Raw genomic sequence first — 20,383 nt, forward strand, 5'->3', positions numbered from 1 at the left:
CGTGGCCAGCACAGTACATGTTCCAACTGGGTAAAAGAAGTCCTATTTACTTTCAATTAAACCTCTTCATCTTCTTTGGCACAACAACCGTTGTCGGTCAAGGCCTGCCTGTACCACTTATGGGGTTGGCTTTCAGTGACTTTTGGATTACCCCCCATAGCAGAATAGTCAGTCCTGCGTACGGTCTAGTTGGGGCTTGAACCCATGACGAGCATGTTGTTAAGTCTTACGAGTTGACGACTGTACCATGAGACCGGCTTAAAATTATTAAAATTAAAATTAAACACTGAGAGTTAAATGAAACATCCAATCGGTACACACTGGTACAATATGCACACCGTCCTTTGCTTATAACCTGGCGATGAATAAAAGAGATCCTTGGATTGTATCAGCCATGTAATATTCTAATTGGATTATAATTCTTATAATATTGGTAAAAGGAAATGAGTGCAAAATGCTGAACACAACTCTCATTCACTCCATAGTAACGTACATCGCTAAACATAAACAATGTTCAATTTAACTGTCAAATTTTTCCATGGCTTTCTGTCAATTTACTCTAAACGCATCGACCTGTTCTCTTTCAAAGACCTTGTTTACGATGTTGAGCCGAACCCTGTAAAACTGCGCTAACCAGAGGGTCAACATCGAGTTTTAGCAGTTTTGTTTACGAGACGACTCATTTTCATCTTTTTTAGTACAATTGCACTACAAATTCCATGGATTTTATGAGTTTGTGTTTGGTAATTAATGAACGAGACAAACAAATTATGCCCGTAAAAGAGTGGCGAGCTGTGAGACTCCTGGCGGCAGGCTTTTGTACGAGTTTGATTAAATGTGTACCCCTGGTATAAACCACACAACGCTACCGGTGATGGTTGTAAAGAAAAGCTAATGTACGCAAAGTGCAACTAATACTGGTAAATATAATTGATTACATCGTTACCAACAATAGTTTTGCTTACGTAGGTCTAAAACAGTATAACTTGCTGTGTTTTTTTTCTTTCTTCTTGCTTTCATTATATTTCTGTCTTGTTTTTTCTTCTTCTTGTTGTACCATTTTTGTTAGTACGATTCATCATAAGATTCAATTGCATTGGATATTGTAGTGGATTTTTGTTTGTTTGTTTGTTTGTATTATGTTTTTTTGTGTTTCATTTCCCTTTTTGTATTTTTTTTTGTTCATTCACTAATTTATACTGCTATATTTTGAAGTAGTTTGTTTATCTTTGTTTTGTTTTGCTCTTGTTTTGCTATTTAGACTTTTAGACACTCACACTATAAGGAACTCTACGAAATGTGAAACAAAAGATGAAGATGCTTTTTTGTTGTTGTTGTTATTGTTTGTTTAGTGTTGTACGCAACGAACATAACTCACCGCTTTATGGGTTTAGCATGTACTTTTATGTTCTTTTTTATGATACCACACACTTTAGCTGATTGGCTTGGGCTACCCCCCTATATACTTTTGATCAGCTTGGCCACGGAATGGTCTGTGTGTGTGTGTATTTATGGTGGGATGGCACTAAAGTTTTACAACACTACGTCTGCTTAACAGAGTGAAGCACCAGCTACACTAAAGTGTGTGTGTTTGTGTTTGTGTGTGCTTTCATATAATTATATTTTCGTAAAGGAAACACTCCTAACGGAGTCGACAACAGCAATGGCGACAACAACGACAACGGAAAGCAACTTAACGACACGCTGTCGACAACGCATCAACAGGGGACAGCTACAAAAAGTACAAACAAACTGTCCAAAAGTGCTAAACAGTGACATTACACAGACTAACAGACAGACAGACAGACAAATAGACAGACAGACGGACAGTCAGATGGGAAGGAGCACCTCTAAAACATCGTGAAAGAGTCCACCTTTCATGGGTAAGTTGGAGAGGACTCTTTGTCGCCTTATAATTGTTCGATAAGTATAAATTTGCTCTACCGCTTATCTTCCACCTTTTTTAGCTTTCAATTTAGGATGGGTAGGAGTTGTATTCGCTCTGCCTTTAAAAGTAGATACAGTACATTTGTCTACTACTCCCTTAACTCCCGCGAGAGTTAACTGCACGCGCTGACCATTGTTGTACAACGTGTAACGCTTGCAGCAGCTTCCTTGTATACTGTTGCACGTCTTCTTCGGTGCTGGCTGACTGTAGTGCGACTACGGTGTGTGTGTGTAACGTCACACCTTTTTTACTTGTTTTCAATGATCGTTTGCAGCTGTAGCACCAAGCTTCGGGCCAGCTTCAAAACGGAGGGTGTGTTGTGCCGTTCGGCCATTTCTGGAAAGGGAGAAAGCGAGATTGTAAGAGAAGCGGACCTAACGGACAGAGCTACTTGTTACCATACCGTTGAAAAATTTAATAATGTCCGTAAAGTCCATACTGTTCGACAGGATGATGTCACGGTACGTCTCGAGCAGGGCCAGCGCCAGAAACAGCACAAAGTGTGCGGACGCGACGTGCTTGGCCGCCCAGATCACCTCCCACACGGAGAAGATGTCGGCGTAGATCAGCTCGCGCTTGAAGTCGAGCAGGAACCAGCGATAGCAGAAGTAGAAGTGCGTGTAGTCACCGTGCGCGTGCATCAGATCGTACATTTCCGAGTCCAGGATCTGTATCAGCGATCTGCGCAAAGCAAAGCAGGGTAAGAGCGAGCGGGTACAAGTCGCGTGTGTCGGCGTCTTCGGCAGGGTCGTCGCCTACTTACCTCATGTTAGCAAAGTGCATATCCATCGCACCGCCGTTCGGGAAGTTTTCAATCATGCGCTCCATGAAGCGGCAAAAGCAGCCGTAGCTCAGCGACTCATCGTCGAAGATGACCAGCAGTGGGGCGACGAGATCGCACATGCCCTGCATGTACCCCACGTCCAGATGCTCCCAGACGTATCTGATGCAGATGCCAAAAAAAAAACAACAACCCCACAATCATCCAACATCGTCACCAGGGCATGGCACTACTCACGTGCAAATGACATTGCGCAGCTTGTCCAAGTTTTCGTTGGCAAAGTACCAGTAGTTACGGTCGCACCGCTGGACGTCCTTCTCGATGCGATGCAGGTTCAGCCCGAACGACTCCAGCAGCTCGCTCTGGAAGGAAGGAAGACGCCCATTTCGTGAGCGATCAGTGACATCGGTGACAGCCACAGCCAACAAACACCTACACTATAGATGCCCCCGTTCGAGCTGGCCGGTGACACGCAGGCCGATTTGGGCTCTTGCAGCGAGTCCAGCGCCGGCTGCTGCTGGTTGCCCCCCTCCTCCGCCAGCGTCGACAGCGTGTGGTTGTTGTTCAGCTCGCGCACCTCGCCCGGCAGCAGCATGGTCACGTCGATCGACGCATCGGTCACGATGACGGCGCGCGGCTGCTCGAGCGACTTCGGCGAGTCCGGTTCGTCCTCCTCCTCGTCCGGCCCCGCGCCCCCCTCGCCCGACGTAACCCCATCCTCGTCCTCGCCCTCCTGCATGCGCTCTACCGCCCCGAGCGATCGAGCGCCTTCCGAGTCCTCCTCGCCCATCGGCGAGATAATGTCCGCCACGTCGATGAAATCGTTGCCAACCGTCGCGTACGACGAGTCAGACGGCGAACTCTTGTTGCTATCAAAGTCTTGCTCCTGCTCCTGCTCCTCTCCTCGATCGGCCGACTCTGCGGCGCCCACACCCCCGGCCGTCTCGACGGTGAGGGCGTCCTGCGCCACCACCGGCAGCGTGATCGTGTCCTTCGTCAGCTGCACCTTCGCGTCGGACCGCTCCTCGCCCTCCACCTCCGGCTCGGACATGTCGGAGAAGCCGTTCTCCTCGAACACCTCGTTTTCCATCTCTTCCTCCTCGTCCTCTCCCTCCCCCTGCTCCCCGTCGGCGTCTTGGTCGAGCGTTTTGCTCCTGTTTTCCATGCTGCCGCTGCCCGAGCTCAGCTTCGCCACGGCCACCGCCGTCTTCTCCTTGTCCCGCTGGCGCACGATCGCTTCCACCGCCAGCCATTCGCTCATGGTCGTTTCGTAGTAGTGTTTGGCCGTCTCGTCCAGCTCGGCCCGCTCGTCCGGCGTGCTGCCGAAGCTGTAGTGGCCGAGCAGGTACGGCCACACCTCCTTCCGGATGTCGTGCTCGACGCCGCCGTAGTACACTAACCGGTACACCTCCTGATCGTCCGCCACGACACCGTTGCCGTCGTGCAGGCTTTCCCAGCGCGATCGCGTCAGCCCCTGCTCGGCCCCGGTTTCCGGCGTGATGCGCCCGTTCACCAGCCCGGACAGGTGGGTGCGAACGGTGGACAGATGGCGACAGTACGCCAGCCAGCCGTAGAAGGCGCGCGAAATGATCTGCCGCTTCATCGTGCTGCAGACGAGCGCAATGCTGGTGGATTGGGTTGTCTGGGGCTGTTCGAGAACGAAACGAAATAGTGAAGTCGATTAGTGGATGCTGAGAGGAATGCACTTGCTGCGGACTTACATTCGGACTGTCAATGGACATGGCGTCGATCGAGAGACTTTTGCTGGAGCAGTCGCTACTTTCGTTCGTTGAGCAGCTGCTCAGCTGGGCACGGTAGCGGGGACTGGTGCGCCCCAGCTCCAGTATGGAATGTGTTGCCACTGTCGGGAAAAGAAGGAAAACAATTATGCGTCACACACACAAGCAACGATCGGGAAAAAACCCCACTCTGACCACTTACAGAACTCATCCGTGTTGCCTTTGTTGACCACACGGAACACGTAATCGATCGGCATCTCGTCGTTCGTCTCGAGCAGCGATGGAAGCGGTCGGCGGCGCGACTTCTGCGGCCAGGGGAAGATGCGTCCAATGCCCCGTTGGGACCACAGTGGCGGATCCAGCTGCCCATGTGGGAGAAGACCTGCGCGAAAGGGCACAATCAAATGAACCACTGGACCCCAAAGCTGGACGATGGCGATCATTACCAGTTTCAAGGCAGCTCAGAAATGCCGCCATATGGCCACCTTCGGGGAAGTGTATCGGCGGTCGCTGGACACCGTCCTGGCCGACGAGGATGATGGTGCCGCCGGTGTCGCCACCGCGCGCCTGATGGCAGTGCACGTACACGATCTCGTCCACGTTCACATTCAGCGCGTACGCCCAGTACGAGCTTTTATCGATGTTCTCCGACTCGGTGTACCCGTTCATCAGCTGGTTCGGCGTCCACTTGATCGTGAGCGATTGTACCGTCTGATGCAGGCTGAGATAGCCGGGCATTGGTTCGCTGACGTCCTTCTGGACTCAGCAAACAGAGAGAGAGAGAGAGAGAGAGAGAGAGAGAGAGAGAGAGAGAGAGAGAGAGAGAGAGAGAGAGAGAGAGAGAGAGAGCGAGCGAGAGAATGGAAGATAAAGAGGAAGAGGGAGTTCATTCCAATAGTTCTAGCTAATTGTTTGTTAAGATTCTATGCGGTAATTTATAAAATTATTTGCAAATCCTTAAGGCTCATTTAATAAACAAAAAATCATTAACAAAAAAATTTAAAAAATCACATTTACTTTCACTCTTCACTTCCGGAATCTAAGTGTACTACTTGTTGCTTTCGCTAGTATTGCCAAACAACAGTCAGCAAGGCCGCTAGAACCGTTAGGATTCGTAATTAGGCTAATTTTAAACATAAAAGACGTAATCTAATCCAAAATGTTATATCCCGCTTTCGTACAACCTATCTTGAAGTGCGATTCAGACCTGTTCTCACCATATGGTGACCTATTTAAGATTTGTAGGATATTTCGTTGGAGGTAACTTCCACAAAATCAACCCGAAATCACTCGAAAAAGCACTAACGTGACAAATAATGTTTGTCCCAAGTGAAAACTGCGCTTCAAAACAATAATAACGGCAACGAGGGAAAACAAACTTCAATATTATCCCAAGGAAATGATATGCATCGCTAGAGGTGCATCTCAATTATGGGTAAACTGTTCGGTAAAAAAAATGCTGAACTCATTTGCAGCATTGATTATGGAGCCTAGAGGCTAGGCATTTCCTTGCGCCCAAATCAATTAGCAGGTAAAGCTAACACTTACTTGTGCTCCACGGAGATTTTGCATTCAAACTCGAGCACAACTTCAAACTCAGATATAAAGCAATAACTAGCATATTCTCCAGAATAGCAATAACTCAACAATTTGACTATTTATTGGACGTTAGGTTTTGCGGACATCCGTTGATAAGATGCCAAGCAATAGACTATATTCTAGAAAATATAATATTTATGCTATTAAAAAAAATCTGAGGTTGCGTCAACTGTTGAGATCTGCATTCTCGAGCAAATTGTTCTGCTGTACCTATTAATCGAATGCTTTGAAAGCTTCAACATACAGTGAAATTTCTCTATGGTGAATCTTCAAGAGACCGTCATCTTAGAGAGATATTCTTGTTGAGGAAAACTAATGAAGCCGTTGCTATGAAGTATCCAAGCATCCCGGCCTCATGTTACAGTCGTCAACTCGCACGACTTAGCAACATGCCCGTCGCGGGTTCAAGTCCCGAATGTACCTTTCCCCCATACGTAGGACTGACTATCCTGCTATGTATAATCAGTAAGTCACTGAAAGCCTAGTACATTAGAGTGATACAAGGCAGGCCTTGACCAAGAATGGTTGTTGTAACCAAGAAGAAGAAGATAAAAAAAACCACGGGAAAAGCATGGCATCCTTTGACCAATATAGATTGCACTGTAAACCGAAGGTTTTCTTGGAATTTGAAAACGAATTGTCTTCCATTATTGCTCCAATCTTAGCTTAGCTCTTAGCTTAAGTGTACATTTTGGCACAGTAAGTGTCCCAGCAAAACCCTCCGCAGTACACTAATTGAGGAGTAAATAACATAAATTACCGGCAGCACGAGCACATTGTTCTTGCCGTACAGTAGGGTGGCGCGCGAGTTCTGATGCAACGATTCCACGTAGTCCTTCGAGGCGGACGCCAGACTGTTCGACTTGAACGACGCCATGCTGCCCTCCTCGGAGCTGGTGTGGAGGCTGCGCTTGAAGTTCAGCATCGGGCGCCGGTACGCCGGTGGCGTCGGATTGCTCGAGCTGATACGGTGCCGCTGGACGAGCTCGTCGGCCGGCGGATCGGTCCAGAAGTGGTCGGCAGTTTTGGCGCGCGAGTAGTCGAGCGCACAGGGCCCAACGAGCAGCGAGCTCAGTATCGAACCGTAGTCCGGATCGGCGACGAGTGAATCGCGCTCGTAGTAGCGCGTTGCGTTCGACACGAGATGGTCGATGATGCGGGACAGCTTCTTCTCGTACAGTGCCAACCGGATCCAGAGATATCTGGGTGAGGAAGAGAAGAAGAACGGAAAGGCAAAGTGCCCACGAACACGATTACAAGCGATTGCTGGAGCCTGGGGGAGTGGGCTTTGCTTTGGTGTGCCGCTTACTTGACGACTGGCGGTGTCTGGGGTGGTGTCGTGGTCGAGACCGAGTTGCTGCTGCCCTTCTTCAGGATCGGCGGCTTGTTTGTGCTGTCGCTGCTGGACGAGGATCGTTTGTTCGGGTCACTGTTTTCGATGTCCTGCACCTTCCTACTGATGCAGGCCGCCTCGGGACAGTGCTGCAAGCGCGGCGAAGGAGGAGGAGGAGGGAGAGAGAGCATGGGAAAAATAACGTTTGTGCGTTCGTATGTGGCATATAGGGGTTCTATTCAGAATCGATTCAGTTGAAATTAAAGCATCAGTTGGGCAATGGGATTCTACGCGTGGTTCGGCATAACTGCGTTCTGTACATTCGTGGAATAATACGTATCGAAATTCGGAACCAGATTACAACTTTTCACAACTTTCTCTTTAGGTTTTTTGGGAGGGCAGTGGGAGACTTATCTTCGGCACAGTACGTATGATACAAGATCAGAGTGTACAGAGGGTTGTGACTGTTACACATTGAAACGATGGGCGAGCTTTCCGGCACGGAGATAGCAATTGTTGGGCTGGTGGGCGGGGTAATTTATAAAAAAAAATCCAAACAATTTTGTTACAAAGCGACGTGAATCTAATCCACGGTTTTGGTCTAACGATCTACCGTACAAACATTGAAACAAAACAAACAGCACCAATAGTAATCTCTAATCAACTCCTAAATCCAACGAGTTACCGATAGCGCCAAAAATGGGGTAATGTGTAGGTGTTTGTGTAGGTGTAGGAAAGCTGATATAGAACATGTTGGAGCCATAGAACGAAACCAAAACAACGAAACGAAACCAGCGGCTACAAAGAAACCGATCGAAGTCAAAACTAAGGAAGTAAAGCACCAGATTCAACTGAGCATCAGAAACCAATTTAAATGACAGCTAAGCGCTTTTGCTGCCTTTGCTTACATGTTTGTTGATCTACCTGTTACACAGGGATGTTACACACGCGGTACCGGACCCATATAACCGAGGGCCCACACACACACACTACACTGGACTGGAAGGGGATTCGTTGTACTTATGTCTTTACTGCTTGGCACGGTTTACTAACCATTAACCCCGGCACAAAACAAAGCAAACCATGAAAAAAACATAACGAACGGCTACAGAACGTCTACATAAAACAGACGATCGAAAGCTCTCTACTTCAGTTACAACAACAAAAACGAAAATAAATAAATACAAAATGCCACAATATGCAGTCGGTTCGCTTGTGAAAACAGGACAGGGATGGACGTGGGAGGCGATGATCACTGGCGCAAGCAGTGAAGCGTTCGGGTGATGGAAGCGGGGTAGGGGGGAGAAAGAACAGAGCGAGCGAATACAGTGGGATACTCACCTTGGCCACCTTGTGCAGCAGGGCGGTGGTGGAGGATGTCTTGAACAGTCCGAGGGCTCGCCTTCGCAGCCCCTGGCTGAGGCAGGCCTCGACCGCAGCGCACAGGGCCGTTACCGAGCAAGACTCTTCGTGTATGTACTTCTTGGTGACGGCTTCCTCCATCACCTGTTTGACCTCTTTCTTCACTGCCGCTATGAGCTTTTCTTTAAAATCGACCGGATCTGGTGGGGAAATGGTTGAGGGAAATGGCGCACGTGGGGGGGGGGGGGGGGGGGAGAAGTAGGGTTTGGAATGTCCAATGAGGGAACATACATGTTTAGATACGGTTTGTTTGTTTTTTTTAGTTTATTGCGAACAGTGCCGCAAAATGAGACCACCAAAATCGGATAATGCGAAATAGAAACGTACAGCGAGGTAGAAGAGGTTGATAGGTTAGGGGTAAAGGAAAACAAACAAACAAACACAAGATAGCAGGAAGTTTGGAACAGCACCGGACGACAGAACCAGACGGGCGGCCAAACACAGCGCAGGAAGACAGCAGGTGGAGAGCGATCGAGCGATCGACACGGGAAGACGAAAGAACAAGAACAAACATTTACTAAACACTCACACACATACGCACACATACAGAGGTAACGTTTGAAACGGAAAGCGGAAGCTGCGGTACGTCCGCAAATGGTGTGGGAGGATGCTTGCAAGGGAGAGTTATTAATGTGAGTACTATTTACACACTTTTTTTTGTATTTTTGGGTAACCCTTAAATTCGGGAAGGAAATTATAACAATTTCTCTATGAAAATATGATTTGATGTGTATACCAAGCTGAAAGGTGAATATTTAATATTGTTATTATTGTTATTATTATTATTGTTGTCATTTTTCTTATTACTGTCATTATTTTATTGTTATTATTATCATTATTATTATTATTATTATTATTATTATTATTATTATTATTATTATTATTATTATTATTATTATTATTATTATTATTATTATTATAATTATTATTATTATTATTATTATTATTATTATTATTATTATTATAATTATTATTATTATTATTATTATTATTATTATTATTATTATTATTATTATTATTATTATTATTATTATTATTATTATTATTATTTTTATTTTTATTATTATTATTAACATTATTATTTTCATGTTTATTATTAAGCTTATAAATTATAACAATTATAACAATTAATTAAAGCCATTCTGAGTGTGCAATTGGGGCAAAGTGTTCCTGCGTGTCCATTGAGTGCTGTAAGCTTTAAACGATAGCGTACAAAAAAGCTCACACAAATAGAAAGTGCAATTTTCGTTTCATCTTGTCATGCAAATCATGTTCCTATACTACTGCCACCACCAAAGCTGCTTCTTATCAACAAGTTTATGTTCTCTCCTGTCTGGGACAAGAATAAGCCATCTTCCGGCACCGTGATGGCTCACTGCTGACGTCAGCAACTCACCATCACAAGCTTGCGAGGAGCATACCTTTTAAAAAGAAACTAACTCTTATCTAGCGCACGCGAAAGAGAGAGAGAGATAGAGGGAGAGAAAACGAAAAAAAAAACAAGCAAGAACAGCTCTTTGCATGCGTTTGATGTGCCGTGAGCATGAAATGCCGCCCAATTTTCCGTACCACCCTCGGCGAGCCATTACCAAGCCATCGCAGCACGCGCGCTCTGATCTGCGCCCACCATTGCAGCACGGTGCACATGGTGCGATGGAGCAGCCTGGTGGCTGACGATTCGCCCGATTCGGCGGGATGATGATGGTGAGCGATGTTCGCCCGAAACATTAGCCCAAACAAGAGCGCAAAAGTAATAAATAAAAAAAAACGTCGTGAATCATGCTGGACCGATAATGGTTGGGAGAAATATGTTGCAAAATTTTCCACTAAAGCTGGGGCTCCGGGTGGCGAATGTGACCTTCTGTCGTTTGCTCATAATTTCGTTTGCTAGCGTTTTGCTTAAAATGCGAACATCGACCCCTCGAGCTTTTCTGGTCACGCTTGAATGACCGCACTCTGACCGGATAAGCCCCAAGGTGCTTGATTAGATTATCCTCAGCCCTGGAGCACACGCAGCACCCGTACGTGAACACACACACACACACATGTATAACGCAATGCCATATCTAAACACGCTCACTGCCTTTTGCTTAGTACGGACACATACAGACAGCTCTCATACGGTCATCTCACCGCTATGGACGCTCTTCTCATCTCATGTAAGCTTTTTTTTTGCTCCACTCTCTCTGTCTCTCGCTCTATCATACACTCTCGCACTCTAGTGGCTTACTTGGAAGCGGAAACGAAGTATCAGAGTAGGCAGGATTTACTACTAACGGGCGGGTTCAGTTTGCACAACCAACTTTGCGTCTCCGTGCGCCTTTTTTATGTCGCTTTTTTGCCATTATTGTCGCCATGGCATTGATTTTCCCATTGCTCTGCCATTTATTCCGCAACGCTCGCCCTCGCATCATTCCGCCAGCCCGGTCGGTAAGGGGCTCCTATTGTGTGATTGTTTACCTTTGAAGTATCCGTACCATCCGTCGGCCAAAAGATGGTGTACCATGTCGGTCTGGCGTCGCGTTACTCGTTGGCAATAAAACGACCTCTCTCCTTCTCCTTCTCACTGCTTTTGTTCCTCTCTTTTTGCTCTCTACCACTCTTCCCTCCCCGTAGATCGCCACAGGGACGATGTTTACTTTCCTACTCGAATGGCAAATAAGTTTCCAGTTTTAATTAATGCAATAAAAATACCCCCCCCCCCCCGCTCCATCTCCTCGCGTGTATCCTCACGTTCGAGCGCACACCCACACATACTCACGCTGTGTTCAGTGGGGGGTGGGTGGACCTTTCCAAAGGAAATATGGAAATGCAAGTGCAAAACAAAACATAACAACAAAAAAAAACATACACACACACACACAAACGCATGGAATGTTAATCGAACGCACCAACCAAGCCCATGGCGACAGTCGGATGCGCAACACATCTTGCCAAGCCAATGGTGGTGCCTGTTGTTTTCCTTCCTCACCACACCAGTACTATCTCCCACTTCCCTCGCAAAAAAAAAACAGCTGCTCATCGACGGCAGCGTGTCCAGCGAAGGGCAAAATCAACAAACAAAACACGGCTGGGCGGGCACTGCTCTGTCGAAAAGGGGGTGCGCTGCTGGTGATGGAGACGCCTTGTACGAAACATTCTCGCCCGAGTGAGATAATCATGGCCCACTGTGCCGTTGGTGTTGTTTTCTGCTGCCTGTTTGTTTGTATTTTTCCCCTTTCCTTCTTTTGCTGCTGCTTCGCCAGTAACCAATTTGGCACATGCAGGCTCACACACACACACGCGTGCCTACACAGACGTTCACGCTCACATTCAACATGTGGGCTGGTCAAAGAAAAAAAAGCGTTTCAATGCACACACGAGCTTTATCTCGAGCATGTGCACGGGTGTGAGTGTTTGTGTGTGTGTGTGTGTGTGTGTGTGTGTATGTAGAAATGGAGGGGTGCGTTAAATGAGTTAAGGGCGAGGGTGAAAGTGGGAAAGCGAAGAAGAAGAAAAAAAAGCGCAGCAATAATTGTGCATGGGAAAATGTGTTGCTTTTTTGTGCGAGAAAAAGGCTTTTTCTTTAAGAAAAAAATATAAAATAGAAGAAAAAATTACTCAAATTTCCTTACAAAAACAATAATCAACAAGGAAAAGAGGCACACACAGTAGGAGAAAACGAAAATGCAGAAAAAGAAGGGGGTAAAAAATCAGAAATAGCGAAAAGCGTACAGGAAAAACACACACACACATAGAGAGTGAGAAAGAGATGACAGTAAGGAAGCAAACAAAACGCGCCACGGAACGCGGTTTGGGATGCACAACACAGATACGCACATAGAACACGGGGGGAGGGGGGGGGGGGGATGCAAAGTAATTTCCATGTACCATACCTGCTTGGAACGACATTTTCCTGGGAGGATTTATTTCGGGAAACATGTTCCCCGAGCAAGCCTTTCACTTTTCCGCACACTTTTTGTTTGGTACAGTTTCGCTTGCTGCTGCTCCTGCTGCCGCTCGGACAGGTCGTTTTTGCACCGTATGGAACGGGGCTGGGCACGTACCTCACACACAGATGGTTGACTTGCTTCACACTTCCGAGCTCCGTCCAGGCTACGGGCCAAAATTCATTTTCGATTTTTCGAGGCGCTCTCGGTGTCTGATTGGGAGGCGGAGGGGACTTGGGCAAATTTACACACTGCCCCCGTCAAACCACATCCATATGATACGCACTCTGGTCCCTCCGTGTACACATATACGCTCCTCGGTGCTGCTGCTTCACTGTGAACTTCACCTTCGCACAGAACTTTATGTGTATTTGTGTGTGTGTGTGTTTTTATTCTTTACGCTCAGAACGTTGGGTTTTTCCTGTAACACTGCCGCACACACATACACACATACACTCAGCTTTTCTGCTCACAGCTGCTGCTTCCACCAAAGCCTCGCACGACCTTCCTTTTCCTTGGTTTAATTCATCAATTCGCTAAAGTTGCCGCTGCTTACCGTAGTGCACACTACCCCGGAAGAAAGTGAAACACATCGAGGCAGGCTAGTGGCAGCAGCTTTTCATACGCCCAACCGAATGGTGAAGCTGGGCCGTATTTCATGCCACTCGAAAAATCAAGGACACTTGTGAAAAACCTTCCAACCTTTGCCTCTGCCCCCCTCCCCTCCTCTCCGGTCCCGTTGTTACGTTTACACGCACACACGCACACACAGAGACACACTGGGCCACCCGACCGTAATCAATCTGCAAACGCACTGTTCCCTTCCGTACTCCGCGTTTGTGCCGTCGTTTTGCAAAATTTTCCACTCGTTTTTCTTTCCAAAATTGCTCCACCAAACGCTGTGCCCTGCTTACGTGTTTACTCGTGCACCTGTTTACTGGTGCCAGCTGTGCCGATGTGCCCTGCTACTACCACTGGCAGTATTGCAATCTGCAGCGCACTGAAAATGGTAGGAAGCGTTGATAAGCGACCTCACATGCGTACTGAACGTGGCGAGAGATGGCACACTACGATGGTGTACGCGGGCCGCTGGAAAACGCTCCAGCAGGTTTTTTCTTTCATTTTTTTTGGCTGCTGTGCCTTTACCGCGTTACTACGCATGCGTTGGGTGGATTCCAGCGGGAGGCGAGCAGCTTTCAAGTTTAGTGTTGGGGTATCTCCCAACGGATCCATCCCGCTGCTTGACGTGTGCCGGATGACTTATGGCAAAAGTTGGAATGAAATGTGTTTTTTCTCTCTCACACTTGCTTTTGATTGAATAATAATGTCATTCACTGCTTGGTGGATTCGGGCTAGCGGTAGGGATCTATTTTATTCCATATTCCGTAATGCCTATTATGCCTGAAAGTCTACAACGTTTTAAAAATATTTGCTTTATGCACTGCTTGGTATGCATTTATCTGTGTCGCATGTAGTAATCTATAACCGTGGAGAACGCAGCGAAACCAGCTGCTCCAATAATTCCAGCCTTGACTCCCGCTAAAAACACACAAAAAACACACAATTATTGGTCTGTTTAGCCCAGTTCCTGTGTGCCACTCATACGTACCTCTTAGGCCAATCAATCCTCCCGTCACCGCTCCGGCGTAGGTACCATTCTTCCAGTCGGAAACGCCGCGTTTCTGCAACAAAAAAGCACCCCCAAACATGTAACTAGCTCCTATTAACCCATCAACCATGGAGGACACGTACCGACTCGATGGCGCACTCGACCGCCGCAAACACTGCCCCGATGACGGCAAAGTTTTTACCGTACGAGTGCGTCGCTGCCCGCATTTCGCGGAAAATTTCCCTCGCCGTCTGCTGCTTATCGCCCGCCATCGGATCGGCAATGCTCGGATTGACGGACGAGCTGAACAGCCCGATGGCCGCGCCCAACCCGTACCCGAGCACGCAGCTCATGAACGATTTGAACGCACAGCTCTCGAAGGCGGCTTCCACCAGCTTTTCCTCGTTGGTTTTTATCTGCACCACGCCGTACATTTTCGGTATGATGATGTTTTCCCGATAGCTACAATCAAATGTATGAAATAAAAAGACTATTAGCAAGCAAAGCGTAAAGCGCGTTACCACGTGCCATCCATTACCGGTGAGTGTTACCGATGAAATGTTTGGCCACCTCGTCCAGATCGGAGCCGGGGAAAAATATGCCCTCCGTTTTGGTGGCGCTGTTCTGCTTGGCCGCCGCCTCCTCCGGATCGACGGGCTTCGGTAAAAGGGTGGCCATGGTTTTCCGCCTACCGAACGCCGTTTTCCAGTGCGTGAATCTTGCGGGAGCGTAATTTGCGTGTTTCGGTCCGCAGCACACTAGAGCCCAGCTGAGTTACAACACCGTTTGTTTACATCAGATTTGTGTTCAGAGTGACCAGAAATAATGTATTCCTACCGATTTTTTGTTTTTCCTACCGAAAATCACAGATTTTTTTTATAATACTGATAGAGTAACCATAAAATCATTTACCCATTCTTTTTAAAAGTTAAACTTCATATGAAAATATTGAATTCACCAGCGTTCAGAACAAGAAGTTTAACACTGACAAATAAGGCCCTTGGCTGTGTTTCGTCAGATGCCATTAAATCGGATATGGTGTTAACGTTTTATATGGGACTGAGGATGTATTTCTAACTCTGGGACTTCTTTTTAACTGAGTTTCGTGTTTCTAAAACTACCGAAAATAATAGATAAAATTTTGGTTCTCCTAATGAAGACCGCCAAAATAATCTGACCACACTGTTTGTGTTGATGAAATTCCGACAGCTTGGGGATATACTGTTGTGTTTGGTACTTGAAATCGGGTTTAGCTTGGCGCTTGATGCACGTGGTGATTGAGCAACTGTTGTAGCTCAGTAGAATTCAAAACAATTCCAAAACAGCCGCTATATTTCGCTATCAAAAGTACAAAATTAAGTTGATGAAATGCTATAAAAACTCCCATTACACACTAATTTCAGCTTGAAATAAATGCCATTTGAACTTTTCCTACGCTTCACTATTTGAACACTTTATTACTTTATCCCTTCTGGTTGCCTACAGTAAGTATGTCCCCTTCGTTGGGCATTCCGCTCAGTTTCTGCATTCTCCTCCGTATAATACCCTTCACATTTGCATCCACATTCCGCAGCACGTTCGTAGTTCTTGCTGCATGCTCCAGCCGCTGCACAGCTCCAATCTCAGCCTGGCTCGAGATCAAATTTGTCGCCAAACAATCGTTCCTGCTGCCGATGCGCCCGATGCGCCCAACCCGATGAATGTAGTCCGCCGTGTACAGTGGAAAGTCAAAGTTGATCACGTGTGCCGCACGGATCGTGTTTAACCCGCGGCTCGCCACATCCGTCGTGGACAGAACGTTCACCTCGGCCTGCTGAAACTTCTCGAACTGGCCCAACCGCAGCTTCAGTATCATGTCACCGTTCAGGTTGACGCACGGCAGCCCGTGCCCGTTCAGGTGCATCGACACAAAGTCGCAGGCGGGCGTTTTGTTGCTGAAAATGATCGTCGGCACATTGCGCTTCGCGTCCTTGCGCACCAGATCGAGCAGTATCTGCGGCCGGTCGGATTTGCGTACGCGCATGAAGCGCTGCGTAACGTGCCCCATTAGACGGTGCAGGTTCGGGCTCAGCACCTGCTCGATCGTTTCCACGTTGACCAGCCTCGCCAGCAGCTCCTCCATGTTGGAGGGCATGGTGGCCGCGGCCAGGATCAGTTGCGTACCGTGAATGCCTTCGCCGAGATCCTGCAGATGGTTTTTGTGAAAGGGGAAGCGCTTCATCAGGTGCAACAGCTTGCTGTTGAAGCTGTCGTCCAGCAGCGTGTCCGCTTCGTCCAGCACCACGTACCGGACCTCCTCCATGCGGTAGATGCCGCTCGTGATCAGCTTGCTGATTGCGCCGAAGCTCGCCACCAGTATGTCGATGTCCTCGAACGATGGATTCAGCATCTGTTGCTTGGTGCGGCCACCGAGCACTATCCGCGTCTTGATACCGGTCCCATCCGTAAGCCTCGCCGCCACGGCCCCTATCTGCTGCGCAAGCTCGCGACCGGGCGTAATGATCAGCATCAGGGGTGTGTTGAAATCGCGCTGCCTTTCGTGCAACCGGCGGCGCAGAATCTGTTCCACCACCGGCACCAGGTAGGTGTAGGTTTTGCCGCATCCCGTCTCAGCGGCCAGCAGCAGATGGCTCCCGTCCAGCATGGCCCGTATGCCCTCCACCTGAAAGTGGGTGGGCGACAGGACGTGCTGCTGTTTCAGGTTTTCCACCAACGGTTCGCTAATGCCCAGCTCCGGGAAGGTAAGGTTGCTCAGCCCGTACGCCTCGTACGCCCGCTGCACCGGGTGGATGATGAAGTAATCGCCATTGGAGCGCCGGTGCCGCCAGCCGTCGGAGGCGAGCGGCAGTTCGCCAAACTTGATCCGTTCCGGGCTGGCGGGCAGATCGTGCTGGTAGATGTTGAACTGCTGCCGTTTGCACGTTACCACGGGCACCGGTCCCTGGCCCGGGACGGCCGCCAACGGTCGCACCTGGGTGGAGAAGCGGGCCCGTAGCGAAAGGCACACGCGTGCTAACTTTGCCATTGCCCTGGAAACCAAGCGCAGTGGTCTTCGCGTGATTGCCGCCGGTCCGGACAGCGTGCTTGGGGGTTTGTTTACGAAACGAATCAAAACACACTTTGATCTGATTGGAGATGGGCAGCTGTCAAGCAGATGTACAGCGAGCTGAGCTACGGAGCAACACTGAGCTACATGGGAGGTAGCTCACAGAAACCGGCAAATCAGCGCTGTTTTTTCTAATAAAAATTAAGTAAATGGTCTTTTCATGCAAATAATTTTAAATAGATGTTTTAAAGCGTATAAAGTTGGACATATAACTCCATTGTCCTTCATAAACCTTCCGTAGAACGTCCAACAGCTGATCTGCGCGCTCAGTGCTGTCAGGGTTGAGTAAAAAGTTAGCCCAGCCCAGACAAATGGTGGCAAAATATGATAACACAACTTCTGGGATTATTTGTTGTTTTCTTCCCGTCCTTTCGACCCGCCTGCACACGGTTCTGCTGCTCTCCGCCACGGCCCAGACACCAAGTGCGTAGATAATCTTTTACACAATCAGTCGCTAGATAATAATAGAAACAACATCCACCCCGGCTGGAACCGAACCGAAAGCTGTTGCGTTGCACCTGCCCGTGTGGTTGTGTGTTGTTTATTTGTGTGCGGCCCACAAACGGCACGAACGAACGGTGGGAGCTGATCCCTTCAACAAACGTTCCGGTCTTTCTGTAGTGTGCCCGCCCGCATTCATTCCCTAACCGGAACACACAACCAGATCGACTAGGGTTACGGGGTCGGTGAACTTTGACCGCGAAGCCGTGTGTGTGTGTGTGTGGATAGGAAGCTAGCGGAAGTGTTTTTTTTTTCTTTAAAAAGTGGCCACAGCAGAACGAGCAACACCGTCATCACCACCTTCACCATGTCCTTAGCATCTCTACGTCACGCACGGGCAGTTCTGCCGCAGCCGGTTAGGTAACAAAACATATATTTATATGGCCAATAGAGAAGGTGCAAGAGTTGTACGCATTTTCCAGGCGATGATGTTGGTGATTACAAAAATGACTATAAACAAACAACACCACCACCATATTCACCTGCGCAAATGCGTAATAACTCATGCCGACGACCACCGCTGGATAGTAATTTGTACCCCCTTTTGGCATTCATTCTTTTTTTGCGCAAACGATGACGGTCGATGACGATGACCACGACCACCATCGACACGATGGCTGTGACGTCCACTTTGCCTATGACCGCTGCGGTACACCATGAAGGACACTGGCGACGAGCAGCGCCCTGAGCAAGGACGAATCGTCATGGCTGAGCAAGCTGATGGTTCGCAAGATCGAACCGACGAAAAACTCCCACAGCCGGATGCTGAGCGACAAGTTCGACATCTACGAGCTGCACACGCACAATGTCCGCCCGGATTCGGTCGGAAAGTATCTGGAAAACTAGTGAGTATGCAACCGCGCACAGACGCAATCGAAATCGGCAATTGGATCACTGTACGGCTACAATGTGGCCTCGGCTAAGACGGTTTAGCAAAATTCATGCGCTGATACGGCGTGTGTGTGTGTGTGTGCGTTATCAGCGATGATGCCGGAAATGTCTTATCCGCCCGGGGTACCGTTCTATATTAATAATTCGACTTGCTTGTCTGCCCTGGTCCACAGCAAAAACACGGTCCAAATCGTACAATCCAAGGGGAACCTGTCGATGGAGCTGATAGGCTCGTGGAACGTGGAGGTGGGCGATCTGGACCAATGTCTGCACCTGTGGCGCTATACCGGCGGCTTCGAAATGGTGGATCAAGCAAAGCGAGAGCTCAGCAGCGATAAGGTTGTGTGAGATAAGCACTGCACCACTGCAGCCAACGTTTCTTAATGCCCTCCCAAAACAATTTCCCCACAGAGCTACGTGCAGTTGATGCAGGAACGGGGCACCTTTCTGCGGTCCCGGCATTTGCAATACCTGCTAGCATTTAGCTACTGGCCGCAGCTGCAGCTGCGCGAGGGCAAAAACATCTACGAAATCCGTTCCTACCGGCTGAAGCCGGGCACGATGATCGAGTGGGGCAACAACTGGGCCCGGGCGATCAACCACCGCCAGAACAACAACGAAGCGTTCGCCGGCTACTTTTCGCAGATCGGGCGCCTCTACAACGTGCACCACATTTGGTGTAAGCAGCTGCTGTTTCCCTTTTTACCTTGCACTCACAAAACTCACACAACTGACACACTTTTTTTGTCACACCCTTTTTCCACAGGCTACAAGGATTTGCAGGGACGAAAGGAAACGCGCGAATCGGCCTGGCGATCGCCCGGCTGGGACGAATGCGTCGCCTACACTGTGCCACTGATCCGCGAAATGCACTGCCGCATCCTAGCCCCGACCGAGTTTTCACCGACCCAGTAGGCCGATAGAGACGGGCTGTTGCTGTTGCCTTGTTTCCTCTCCTTCTTTCTCCTCCGACAACAAAAAAATCTCCCGATATGTGTGTGTACGTGCGTGTGTGAGATTGAGCGCAGCAGGCCAATTAATTAGTGTTTCGTCGATCGGTTGTTAGCGAAACGATTTTCTTCAATCTACCAACTAACTATCTATCTCATCACTCACGTGCATTTTTTTGTTGTTAAGTTTTGAACAGTTTCGGGACTTAATTGAGCAATAATAGAAATGAGCTTAATATAGTTTACATCGCTTACAAAAATGAATTCACACACACACACTCTCTCCGCTGCAAGGAGGGAGGACGGATGGTGGAGTTTCTTAGTTTCTCTTGTTTAATTTTCACTCGACCGCTTTCCTTGTGTTTTCCCCAGCTTCGGCTCTGCCAGTTGGGGGAAGTTGCATTTTTTAATACGTTAAATGAAATATTATTATCCTTTTCCTTTACTGTAAAACACACACATGTGGCATGTGATGTAAGATAATAAACGAAATGTAAAATTACGCGAACGAAGTGCATTAGTTCCAGTGGACGAAGGAGACGAGGAGAAACAAGAAAACGATCAACCACAATCGC

General features: G+C 48.2%; 4 protein-coding genes across 4 annotated transcripts; 1 reads left to right on the top strand and 3 right to left on the bottom strand.

The window, feature by feature from the left end:
• Window positions 1–906: 906 nt before the first annotated feature.
• On the bottom strand, window positions 907–13,833 carry LOC120953367 (small G protein signaling modulator 2-like). The gene is made up of 12 exons (XM_040373237.2): window positions 12,698–13,833; window positions 8,742–8,962; window positions 7,377–7,549; window positions 6,828–7,269; window positions 4,915–5,224; window positions 4,671–4,850; window positions 4,451–4,590; window positions 3,166–4,377; window positions 2,967–3,091; window positions 2,712–2,891; window positions 2,352–2,629; window positions 907–2,284 (listed from the first exon to the last, which is right to left on the bottom strand). Exons 1-12 carry the CDS (start codon window positions 12,741–12,743, stop codon window positions 2,196–2,198), a joined length of 3,396 nt encoding a protein of 1,131 aa, XP_040229171.2. The 5' UTR covers window positions 12,744–13,833; the 3' UTR covers window positions 907–2,195.
• A 264-nt stretch (window positions 13,834–14,097) lies between these two features.
• Window positions 14,098–15,163, bottom strand: LOC120953379 (mitochondrial import inner membrane translocase subunit Tim22). The gene is made up of 4 exons (XM_040373261.2): window positions 14,899–15,163; window positions 14,504–14,822; window positions 14,361–14,433; window positions 14,098–14,290 (listed from the first exon to the last, which is right to left on the bottom strand). The coding sequence occupies exons 1-4, from the start codon at window positions 15,036–15,038 to the stop codon at window positions 14,208–14,210; spliced, it is 615 nt and encodes a 204-aa protein (XP_040229195.1). The 5' UTR covers window positions 15,039–15,163; the 3' UTR covers window positions 14,098–14,207.
• Window positions 15,164–15,775: 612 nt separating this feature from the next.
• On the bottom strand, window positions 15,776–17,640 carry LOC120953371 (probable ATP-dependent RNA helicase DDX28). Its single transcript, XM_040373252.2, has one exon. It carries the CDS (start codon window positions 17,383–17,385, stop codon window positions 15,823–15,825), a length of 1,563 nt encoding a protein of 520 aa, XP_040229186.2. The 5' UTR covers window positions 17,386–17,640; the 3' UTR covers window positions 15,776–15,822.
• A 171-nt stretch (window positions 17,641–17,811) lies between these two features.
• LOC120953376 (protein NipSnap) lies at window positions 17,812–20,310 on the top strand. The gene is made up of 5 exons (XM_040373258.2): window positions 17,812–18,327; window positions 18,630–18,812; window positions 19,032–19,197; window positions 19,270–19,537; window positions 19,625–20,310. Exons 1-5 carry the CDS (start codon window positions 18,275–18,277, stop codon window positions 19,771–19,773), a joined length of 819 nt encoding a protein of 272 aa, XP_040229192.1. The 5' UTR covers window positions 17,812–18,274; the 3' UTR covers window positions 19,774–20,310.
• The last annotated feature ends 73 nt before the right edge of the window (window positions 20,311–20,383 follow it).

Source organism: Anopheles coluzzii, chromosome 2 (assembly GCF_943734685.1).
Source record: "Anopheles coluzzii chromosome 2, AcolN3, whole genome shotgun sequence".
Lineage (NCBI taxonomy): Eukaryota > Metazoa > Arthropoda > Insecta > Diptera > Culicidae > Anopheles > Anopheles coluzzii.